The sequence below is a fragment of the Oreochromis aureus genome, linkage group 1, assembly GCF_013358895.1.
Source record: "Oreochromis aureus strain Israel breed Guangdong linkage group 1, ZZ_aureus, whole genome shotgun sequence".
Classification (NCBI taxonomy): Eukaryota; Metazoa; Chordata; class Actinopteri; order Cichliformes; family Cichlidae; genus Oreochromis; species Oreochromis aureus.
The window spans coordinates 37908949-37921425 of NC_052942.1; the positions used below are offsets into that span (position 1 = coordinate 37908949).

Below are 12477 nucleotides of genomic sequence, written 5' to 3' on the forward strand. Positions count from 1 at the left end.
AATGTCAAAAATAACCACTCTTACATGTCACTGAATGGTTAGTGGTTTAAACATAAATCAAGTGGTCAGTACGCATTCCTACACACATACACACACTCTGTTAGTATCTAACTCTATCTGACAGTTAGCCCCTGCTGTAGTGTGTGTGTGTGTCTACATGCATGTATATGTGCCTGCGTGCGGCCATGTGACACACCGTCCAGGATTGTCCAGCCTCCCCTTTTTGTGACTCGCTTGCAGTTGAACGGATCGTATTACTGGCTGCTCTCCCTGCACCGCTGAGCCCACCGCTTGTGCACCAATCACAGCCTGTCGTTATGTTACCTACAAGCACATGCATGCACGAACGCACAGACACAGGCTCTGACACACCACATCCCTGTGCTTCTCCGCTGCGTTCACATGCGTCCCCGCGTTGCGCTGGCTGCGCCAAGATGAGCGTGGTCGCCCCGGTACCATCTCACCGCCTGAGTGGGAGGGAGTGAGAGAGCGCAAGAGAGAGAGAGAGAGAGAGAGAGAGAGAGAGAGGTTTCGTGTCTTTCCTCTCTCAAACCCAATCTTACCTTCTCCTGGAAGAGACCGCAACGAAGCCGTTTGTTTCGGCATCGTTCTTTTTTTCCCACCCCTCCTCTTCCCGTTCTTCCTGCATCCCTCCCGTTATTGTCGGTCTCCCGGTTTTCAGAGGCCGGTCGTGATTTTGTGGAAATAATTTTTTTGTATATTTTTCCCTGCTGGGTGTTGGTAGCGCGCAATTCGTGCGCGCTTCTAAAAATTCCGGCGAATGGTGGATTTGGCAAACATGGAGACGGTGGAGAAGGAATGCGGGGCCCTCGGTGGTCTGTTCCAGGCGATTGTCAACGACATGAAGGTAAATGAAAGTTTATTTATAAGAATTTGTTGTCACGGTTAAACACATGTGCTCCCTCCCTGAAAATAGCGGTGTCCTCCAGTCTAATTCCAGCTGGTGCTCTCAGATGGGCTACACGGTTAAAATACCTGGACGCACGCCGCTCCTTGAAAGCTGATGCTGATTTGTCTTCTATTTAACAATGAGGTGAATGAACGGATGATGGCAGCCTTTTACTGACAGCGATGCGGCGGCCCGGTGGGTTATTGGTGCGATCCGATCCCCACCGCCTTCCCCACGCCCGGAATATTGGCTGCGCATGCAAACGTCAATCCATTCGTTTATTTTATTTTCATTTCTTTTATTATTTTTTTAACGCAATCCTCCAATCTTAGCACCACCACAACAACCAGGCACCATCACCTCTGTTTTCATTCAGTCTGATCAGGTTTATGCATATGAATAATTTTGCTATCAATTTGTGCTAAATGTGAACACCAGCTGGGTCTCATATCAAAGCCCTTTGGAAGTGCCCATATTAGCCTGGGACTCCATTGATCTCAACGGCTCCGTGAAGTGGTATAATTGGCAAATATAATCAGATGTGTACCCCTGTCGTGACTGACACATTCCCTCACATGCACACGCCGGAATCTTCACCAGACTGTCCTCAACCTAAGACCTGCGGCAGCTGTGTTAGAAAAGGTGCGCGCTCGACTTTTGCGTGTTAAGCCTCCGTCGTCCTTGCCTTTCTGGTTACTCTGCGTCTCCGTGAGAGTGCAGCGTCATTGATTTTCTGTCAGGCTGATCCAGCGAGAAAACACAAAAGCACGAGAAGCCGCGCAGATACCTAGCCTCTCTGTCCGCGTGTCTGTCTGCCCATACCACGGCCTGTCTGTCAGTCAGTGATTCTGCAGCAACCGTGGAGCGGTTCGGTACCCACCCAAGCTGAATGTGCACCGGTGCTGCTGTAAGATGCTTTGGATGAAATGGTTGGAGATGCAGTCTCGGGTGTATGCCTGCTTGTCAGACGCCCATGCAGCTCTGCATGCTTTTCTGTCTGCCTGTCACCTGATGACACGCATCCTTCTCTGTATGTTCCACTAAAATACCAGTTTACATGCGTGAATGTAAAATCCGTAAAGGTTTTTCTGTTGCACATTTCATTGCTATCTGTATGGCTTCACATGCTAGAGGTCACAGCCAATGCAGCACACTCATTGTGTTGTAAGCATAAATTACTGACTTTCTGTTGTGGGTGAGACATGTCGAAGTGACAGAAGGGGATATGATCCCGGATATCAATACCAACCCACGATCAAAGAGTGCTTCCAATGGATCAGTTCTACTTAATGTAATTCAAATAATACAGGTGCATGGAGAAATGACATGACTGGCAAAATCCAGTCAATAGTGACTAGAACATTATGGACAATAAAAAGGAGCATTCCTGTGATTTACTATTAATAGTGTTTAATGATAAAGCAGCAGAAACAGTAGAATGTTCTGTTTTTAGTGTGTACATCTAAAAGTGATTGATGCCAAGAAGATTGAGAAGAGACTAGAATACCAAGATATATAAACTTGCAGACAGTTTGCTACAAGAATTACAATTTTTATCTATCCCAGTATATATATATATGGTATATATATATATATATATATATATATATATATATATATATGTATATATATATGTATATATCACTTTTTAAAAGCTAAATTCATATTGCAGTTGCACTTGCAGCAAATGCAGTCCTCTTTTTTTAAATTTTGCTTTTAACATGGAGACTGGTCAATATGACTCAGACTAAAAGCAGACTACAGCGAGAGTACCACCATAAATCATGTCTCGTTTTCACACTCAGCAATAAGCATGTGCAGAGATTTGTTTACAGCGATTGTAGATCCAGTGACTGAAATTTACACATGGCAGTAATGAAAATATTTAGCTTTGTGTGATGTGTGATTAGAAGTTAGCAGTAGCAGTATGTATTTATATTTTGGTAATGGTTGAGGAATGTCCACTTAGAGTGTTGTAGTTGGATACATATTCAGTGATCATAAATCAGTATTTTCATGTGTTTTTACCAAGGATTTGTCATTTTTTTCTCTTAAGAGCTCATGCTCAAACATAAGTGTACAGTGCACATTGAGATGGGTTAATCATTGCTCAAAGAATACTACCTCAAAGGCTTCTCAGTGCATCACTGTTTCATTTATTATTCATTTATTTTCTAATGCATCTCCTGTGGATGTTAACCGCCTAACTCAGAAAAATGTGGGTCACTACAAATTGGGCTAAAGCACTCCTGCCCTGATATAGTTTGTATGAATTCCTCAACCAGGCATTGAATAAACATTAGTGAGGGGATAAGAATCATTGAGTCATCAGCCCTCAAACTCTTTTTGATTCTATAGGAAACACTGTGTCTTTAATCAGTGTTCATAGCTCACCAAGGAAGAAGCCGTTTGTCATATGTAACAAATTAATAGTTTTTCTTGGAAACAAGCTGGTTTTGACAGCTTTGGCGATTAAATTGATGCATGACTTGTGCGACAAAATACACACTGCTGAGGAAGCGTTTTTAAAATGCCTGTACATGATTTGTGCATAGTACCACAAACATCCACGATTCATATTTAGATTAGATTTGCATTAGTAAAAGACTTGCATACATAATTATATAATAATGTACAGTCATTTGTGAGCTGCAATAAAACTGATTGTTATGTTTGAGACATTGTATTCTTTAAAATGAAATACAGCACATTTAAAAGAAAAACTTCTAAAGCAGCATATTGCTGATTCCTGTACACACACTGTCAAATATTTAAGAATATCTACCATCCCAGCAACATGCATGAACATGTGCACTTTGATCCAAAGGATTTTTATAAATTCGATCTAGTCTATTCTTTCATCCATAGTATTCTAAAATGTTACAAAGCTGTACAATTTCAGGCTTCTATAAATGGTGTTAATTAAAATGCAAATGGTATGCAAATTAGAAGCCATACTGACATAGCAGTCTGTTTGATTTTTACATCATTATCTGTTAATTTATAAGAAGACTAAGATTAAATTCATCATTCAAGTATTCTCACAACTACTCATGAATTATGAAAACAAATAGAAGATCAAGTGAAAGTAACTGTAAATTGCATACATAAACTGTATATGAAAGATGTGCACACCCACCCTGATGTCACTCATTGTTTAGAAACTCCCAGTGAGGTCAGTGTTTTTACTGTTGGTGTTGTTGTGGTTTAAACCTGACACCATGCTCCTTGGATCGCCTACAGCTTGTATAGAATGGTCTGCACCAGATCCTCCAAAAATTGTCACGTCACACGTTTGCTGATCAACCCATTTCATGCTTAGAAGAGGCAAACCATGGCAACTACACAATGGAACAGCGGGTCTATTGCTCTGATACTAGGTTGGCTGATATTACTGCACTGGCTCCCTATCAAACTTCGCATATTCCCCATTAGGTCTCTGCACAGTTAAGCATTATATTAACAAACCTTTGCAGCCATACGTCACCAGCAGGACTTTCAGGTCTTCTGATCAGGGATTGTTATCCATCCACAAATTTAGACAAAAAACTGAAGGTAACATTTGCAGTCACTCTAGAATTCACTGCCCTCCAGTCTATGATCTGTGATCCCAATGGACTCATTCAAAAAGCAGCTGAAGACTCATCTTTTTAAACTGGTATTAGGGTAACATTTCATTCTGTTTTATTGCTTATTCTTTTTTGTTGGTTTTCTTGTTGGTTTTAAATTGATCTGAAACACCTTATATATATATTATCCCACTAATGGATTTCAACTGCACATGACACATGGTAGTCCTTGCTCTGCTCTTTGGGCTCAGTGAGCTCAACGTACCAGGAGTAACCTAGAGCAGGTAGAGGATTTCTGAGTGGGTCTCAGCAAATCTCCTCAGCAGAACAAGGATTATCACTGCCAGCTACAGTCCAAGACAGACAAGGGAATCTGAGGCTGAATGTTATGACAGTGACCTTGCCAGTAAGCCAGCTGGTAGGAAAACAACAGGCTCGGGAATGGACCACGAGTAGCCGTGAACAGTGACTGAAACCTAAAAATGTGAATTAGGAGTTTGTGCATCAGAATATCAACTACAAGAGTCATTGTTCTTTTGCATGAATGAAAAATAACAACCGAAACAAAAATTAGTGTTTATGTTTAAGAAACACTGAGGTGGTAAGTGTCAAGCTCCTAGATATATTTTTATATATTTATGGGATATTTAGCTATTGAGATTTCTGCTGTGTTAATAAAAAATGAGTTGATAACTTATTTATTTCTACAAATCTAAAACACTTGGACATCTGGATTTACGTGTGATATTAGGGTTAATCAATATACTATGGTGCCACACAAGGTTTCAAGGTTAGTACATCAGATCAGAAAACATTTGGTTAGGGCTTCCTCCCAAACTTTGTGCACTCTCTCAAGATGCTGTGTCCTGCCAGTTCACCTTTATTGTATAATTTTGTCTTCTGCAAGTGGATCTATAAGCCAGTGCCCTTAGGTGTCATGCATGGTTTTCAGTTTGCAAGATTCAACCCCAGCGTTCACTGGTTGCCAGTGTCAGCAGAGTGGATTCACACAGTTTAGAAAGCACTTTTTCTTCCTCATTTCCATCATCTTCCTCTTTCTCCTCTTGCTTCGCCCTTCCTCTTCCAGTACTCAGCAGCTTCTCCACCCGAGGCAGTCAGTCACCCCTCATGCATGTGCACATGTGCAATCTGTATGTGCCTCATATATGTAAGCTGCCTTTGATCTGATGTAGAATTATTGAGGATAACTGTAAATTAATAATGGTGCACAGTGGGAGTTGCAAAGAAGCTCATAATAATAAAACAGCCACAAAGTAATAATCTTCTTATTACTGTGTACAAGAAATATACATGAGAAACGTTCCCATATACTCACACAGCTAATTCTGTGCATAATTCTGTGTGTGTGTGTGTGTGTGTGAGGGCATTGTGTAGTTGTCAGCAAATGTATATCCCTTGAGGCTTATGTCTCGCCACTTTCAAGTGAATTGTTCACATAGGTTACAGAGGGTCAATCTGATAAGATGAAGACGTCATGTTCATGGTCAGCTGATTAAATCTGCCAGTGGATAGTGGATGATATTTTCTTGACAGTGACAGGAGGATGGAGTAAAGGAGAATATATTTTTATTGTCAAACTTACTGTATTTCCGGTATCTGGATACTGCGCTGTGTCGTACATGTTCACTTCTTAACATTTTTTCTCCTTTTTATCAGACTTTAAAAATCCTGAGTTGTGCTTTTGTGATTTTTTTTCCCCAGTTGAGATTAGTTTTGTTAAATAGTTTTTTTTTCCTTTCCCCCACTGCTGCAAAGACCTTGCTGGTAATCCAGGCATTTATTCCAAGAGCCATTTATGTCACACATTTATGTGATAGCTTCACACAAGTGTTTCTTCAGCTAATAATAATGTTCTAATAATCTTAGCAAATATAGCACACCAAATATCTGCAAAAGCAAAAATGTGGTTGAGTCTTCATGTATTGCCTGCAGCGACGTTGTTGGCATTCTGGGATGCACATCAAAAATACAAAGTTATGATGCAAGTCATTTATGATCCACTTGCATGTGTGGCAGCAGTGCTTTTATGTAAATGACTGCCCTATAGCTTCACTTACACTAAATGCTGGCTTTACAATGACTCTGAATGACAAGTTCAATTCCAAAAAAGAATTGAAAAAGGATAAAGAGCTATTAAGGCCATTAAAATATTGCTGCTGGGTTGTATCAGAGGATAAGTGGTTAAGACACCATATGCCTACAAAGACCCTTGTTTGATTCAAACAGGGGACCTTTGTTGTATGTCATAGTCTGCCTCAATCAGTGTTTATGTCCTGTTTTTTCCGTTTAAAGAGAATCCCAAAAATACCAGATGAATTGAGAGTGTTAAATGGACACAGTGCTCTGAGGCTTGCCTGAGTCCTCATTAACGTGTTGACCAGGAAAAACAACAACCCCACCAAACCAGCAGAAGTGGAAGTAAACTGGTCAGTAGCCTCACAGAGACAGTTCATTGTTGTCCATCCCTTTAAAAACTGGTGACAATTATGTCCCATGACCCTTGGCCATGCCACAGAACTGAAGATGCTCTGTGGAAGCAAATCATTAGTCCAGTCTGTGGTGTATTTGTGTCCGTGTGGTCCAGGAGACTTCCGAATGCAAGGCCTGTTGTTTAGAACAGAGGCCCGGGTTCAACCCAAAGATGGAGGAAACTCGACAGGCAGATTTCTCCTTGTAGCTCGTGTATGTCCATACAGCCTCTGGTACTCACACCAATGAGCTTTTTGCAGCGCAGACATCAACACCATTTCCAAGACTTCTTACTGGGGAACATCGGCATGTTAGCTCATGCTGCAGGTGTTTGATGTTATGTTTGAGATTATGTTTGAGACAAGAGTTTAGCATGCATGGGATGATCACCTAATGATCAATCACTTGTCTGTATTGCCTTTCAGTGAATATCTCACAGATTTTTCAACGATGGGCATCGGTATGACATATGGATTATCCCATGTCTCAGTGATAGACCTGCAACACTAATAAGTCTGTTAACTTGCACAATTAGCAGTTCTGTCCTGGAACAAACAGGCTAAACGTTTTTTTGTTGTCAGTTCTGGAGGGATACTGCTGGATACTCCAGAAGTGAATTCACGTAACTTGCATATCTACTTTCTTCATGGAAATACATGAAACGCAAATCGTATGATTTATTAGAAGGATTGCTGTATTTCTGTAATCTATCCAAGCTGAGTAAGTTTAGCAGAATTAAGGCAAATAGGATTAATCTTGCTTTGTCATGATACTAGTTTTTGTGTTCTTCCTGTTCTTCACTTTGCTGTGATATTGAGTGTTTAATTCCCGTTTTCTTTATGTTAACATTCTTATGCTGAGTTTCAGTTTGGCAGTTCTGGTTTTGGTTCATGTCTTTATTTTTATTTATTTTAATAGTTTTACTTCCATCAATGTTTCTGTTATTGCCTGTTCACACACTGTGTGTGTGTGTGTGTGTGTGTGCATTTATTTATTTTTTTAGCTGTTGAGTTTTATGTTAAATTTAAGTTATTCACAAAAATGTAAATCACATTGTATCTTATTCACATTTTCACATTGATTTATAATTTTCTTTTTTTTCCTGTGGAATGCATTTTGTAACAATGGTTTTGAAAAGTTCTATACAAATAAACATGTTGTTTATTTGTATTGTATTGTTTATTTGTTGTTTTTTGTTCACATATTATTGAAAGCAGACTATAGATACACTATCATTATTATTATTATCATTATTATTATTATTAGCAGCTATGCTGTACCCCACCTGCCCATGGTTGCCTTCTGCCCTCTGTGTACATGTAATGTTGCCTTTTTTCAAGTTCTTGGTTCATGTTTGCTGTTTTGCTGCTATGTGTCTTTCTTTTCATCTTTTCATTCCCTGGCTCCCTCTGTTTATCTTTATTAATTCCTGTTTGTTCCTTGTGTTTTTGGATTTCTGTTCTCAGTTTGGAACTTTGTTTATACTGGACCTTTCTGGATATAAGTCTTGCTTTTTGATGAAATATTATGCCTCACTCGAAGAGTTTATGACAAACTTGATTGATTAATGGAAATTTCGATTTTTTTTTCTTTCATTGTCCTCATCTGGCAGTTGAGATTGATTATTACTGCTAACTGACACAGTTCAGGTTTCTGCTAATAACAGTAATGGTAAGAGCACTGTTTTAAAACAGAAAGCCTAATTCCAATCCTAATTGCATCCAAAGTTAATAACTCTGGACTTTAATACTGAGTCTTACTGGTGTTCAGAGCAACTCCCTTGAATTTAGCAAATTCCATCAACACTGAAGCTGAGAGGCATCAGCATTATCAGTTGTAATAACTTTTCAGAGGTATCTTTTTAATTTTTAGGAGTTGGCTGGCAATTTAAAAATGTAAGCTATATTAGAATGAATGAATGTTTGTCTAGGTGCTGTGCTGCTAAGCAGTTTGGAACTATTTCCAGTCTTTGGTAGCCCTTCCTACATTTCCCTTCTGTCTCATCAACGACAGCTGTAGCAGTCTGTAATATTACCTGGCAAAGCAGGCTGTGGGGGAATAAACAGAGTTGCGTAAGTTACATGGATTTACTTGATTCCATAGTGAGAGTACCTTTTGCTATATCCAATAAATGAAATGACTGTACTCTTACTAATGCTGCAGTTTTAGAATGTATTGACTTTGATATTCCTAAAATATGTACTTTACAGAGGATCAGATTTTTAAAGTCGCAAGGAGAAGCAAAACTTGAGAGCAAGGCTTTGTGTTTCTTTCATTACAAATAACAAATAATCAAAACAAGAAAAAAAAAACTTACAGTCCATCATATATTTATGTATAAGATGCCAATATTCCAATAGGACACGCAAAGGAGCATCTCCCTCGTTAGAGCTTGTTAAAATCTCAGAAGTCGTTAGGGCCCCGAGGCTCGTTAGAGTCGGTAGAGATGAATGGGGAGGACTGGTCTTGGGAGGCGTGGAGGCTGCTTGGGAGCCCGCCAAGCCAGCTTCACTCAGTGAACCCTTTGTCAGGCCTGTCAAAACCTTTTCATCACAACTCAGCTGTTTACTGTAAAACACACTGATCATTATGAACAGGCCAGAGGCTGACACAGAGAATAACAATGAACATGGCAAATCAATATTCTCCTGTTCATTTCAAAAAGAAAGTTTTCTTCATGCTGTATATGTCATTATTTCATTTCATAATCACATGTATTTGACAAGCATTGGATTTATACCGGCATTAGTGTGAAGGGCATTAGTGAGAAGGGGCTTTCACACCCACGGTTGCTCTCATCATTTTTTAAAATGAAGGATTATTGTTATGAACGGATAGATTTTAACACCAACTGCAATCTTTTTCTAAACCTTAACATTTTTAGTGCCTAAACTTAACCAGCGAGTGGAAAATAGAAACAAATCAGGTCTTAGCTGGACATCAGTCAGGATCTCCTGCTGACAAACTTGCAAGCACGTGCCACTATCTGAAACCTCTTTATGCAGACTTTGTATGTGGGATGTCACAACACCAGAAATCTGGTCGAAGGCTCTAAATATCTGAAGAATTACATGATGCTCATTACCCAGCTCAACAGCTAAACAAAATGATCATCAAAACAAAAATACACTCCTATTGAAAATGCATTTTAAAACATTGATATAGTGAAAGATCAAAATGTTAAATCATATTGATCAACACTACTGATGATACAGTGCCAAGACTTTAGCATAAGCATTTAATGTTAGCTAAAGGAGCACAGGTGCTGTGGCAGCTATTGAATGCTACCATAACTGTGTGTCTCGGTGACATCCCTGCTTTCTATGCCATAGGATGAAAAGGGGCTGGCTTTGTACAGCTTTTAACTCTATTCACATCTTAGCTAGCCTGAGGTTGTCACTTGGGATAATATTCCAAGGTAGGTTTTCCATCCATCCATTCATCCATCCATCCATCCATCCATCCATCCATCTTCCTCCACTTATTAAATTCAGGGTCCTTTCACAACAAGACATGTTGTATTTCTTGTCAACAGTTATTTGGTAGAATCTATTGTGTTTCGTATCATCAGCTGATATATAGCATTAGCTATATTCAACTGCAATAGTATTACAGTAATGCATTAAAACAAGAATAGCTCAACTAAGTAAAAGGAAACTAAAGTCATAATTTCTTTAATATGTGAAGGTCAGCCAGTCCTTAACTTTTAAGAACTTTTAGTGCAGTTTTGTATTTGGCTCTGTTTTGATCTCCACACAGCAGCAATATGGTCCACTAATATAATTAACCACTGATACTGCCATGCGATACAGTGGTAATACATAATATTATGAGGCATTAAAATCAAGTTCCACCTCTCATCTCTGTACATGTGGGGAGTGACAATAACAGCTGCACTTAGTCTTAGAAGCCTGATGGGCACACCTTCAGCATCCAGTGACAACCCTTTGACAAGAGCGGAGCAGTGCTGAAAATAATAACCTTCAGCCCAGTAAAGGAAAAGGGGAAAAAAGCCAAGAGTCTGGATGATTGATGGCTCCTTGTGAACATACCATCCAATGAATGATAATGCACCTCAGTCTTATCTTTTATCACTGTGCAGGGTGTAAAATGTGTATATCTCTGTGTGTCTTTTATGATTCAGGATTGAATATTTATGCTTACAGTGTGTGTGAATCATTGCTTGGCCTGAAAATTAAGGCTGAAATCCACATCATAAGTCAGTTTTCTTGTTTACTGGCTAGCTGATGAATTTTCTTTCTTTGATTGGACTTTTCCCCAAATTAATGGCAGTGTGGTTCTAACTTGCTGGACTCTTTCCCATAACCTCCTCTGCTTAACTGCATCAACCACCCCAGCTCCACTTTGTTGGTCATATAGATTATAGAGTCATTTTTTATTTGTGTGTTTTATGTTACATTGTTGTTACGTGATAATGGAATTGTTTAATTTCATTATAATATGAACATGTTTAGGCTGTGGTGTATTTCTCATTGAAGTTTATGGACAGAGGATTTATCACTCACTGAGGTCAGTTAAGTGTTTTCTATGGTGGTGTTTTTGTGTAGTGCAGCATCTCTGTAGCAGTTTAACACTTAACATCCAGCAAGTCAGCGACAATCCATTTAAGTCTAGGGTTAAGCCTTCATTACTTGACAAGCACAACTGAAAACAGTCATTGATGTGATACTTCTTCGAATGCACAGTTGGTGCATTTCAATGTAAATTCTCCAGGGAATTGTCTGTATGGTCATAAAACACTGGCAGGTATTTGGATGTCCAAACGGAAACCTCTTGCTCAACTTATTATGATGATATCAGTGTTACTCGCTCCCATAATAAAGAGACACATGTGTAGAAATTTAGCATAATATATTAATTTTGAAATTACACTTTTTGTGTTTCCTGTTGGGTTGCTTCATGTAGGTGGAAATTCTGTACTGAGGGTTGGACATTGCCAAACTGACACCCAATGCCGAACCAGCGATGGCTCTCTAGTGATTTGGTGGATGTTAGTCAGTTAAAGGAAAAAGATTTATCTGTAGTCACAAATAATACCATGAAGTAGTGTAATGTCATGATCCTGCTAAAGCACCGGTTAAATATTTGTATCTGTGTCCTATTGTAATAATACTAATATTCTTCGATTCTCGTCTTTCATTCCTGTTATGATACACTTGATTGATTATGTGTGCATGTTCATATCTGCCCCTGTTTGGCATATTACATGACATTCATCAGTGCAGTGTATGATGCAGACATCCCAGATGTTTCACTCGTAGGGAGTCTGTGATCTCTGGCCTAACAGCAGAGTGACACAACAACACACAGATGGTTTCTTCTTTCTCTCATCACTGTGTTTAGATTGGAATTAGCTGCTGCACTTCATCAATTATGCAGTGAGGCAGCTTCTGTGTCATCATTGCCGCGCTAATTCTTTTTTCTCCAAAACCAACTGCCAGGTGATGTGGTGGAGGATGTGCGTAGTACACATTTATTCAGAATGTT

General features: G+C 39.3%; 1 protein-coding gene across 2 annotated transcripts in view; it reads left to right on the plus strand.

The window, feature by feature from the left end:
- Positions 1-398: 398 nt before the first annotated feature.
- The window catches only part of LOC116319965 (protein MTSS 2), a 75890-nt gene continuing 63811 nt past the window's right edge, over positions 399-12477 (plus strand). For both annotated transcript variants that reach the window (XM_039613573.1, XM_039613579.1), the window contains exon 1: positions 399-868. In XM_039613573.1, the coding sequence (XP_039469507.1) occupies positions 782-868 (87 nt within the window). In that variant the 5' untranslated portion in view covers positions 399-781. The remainder of the gene's footprint in view (positions 869-12477) is intronic.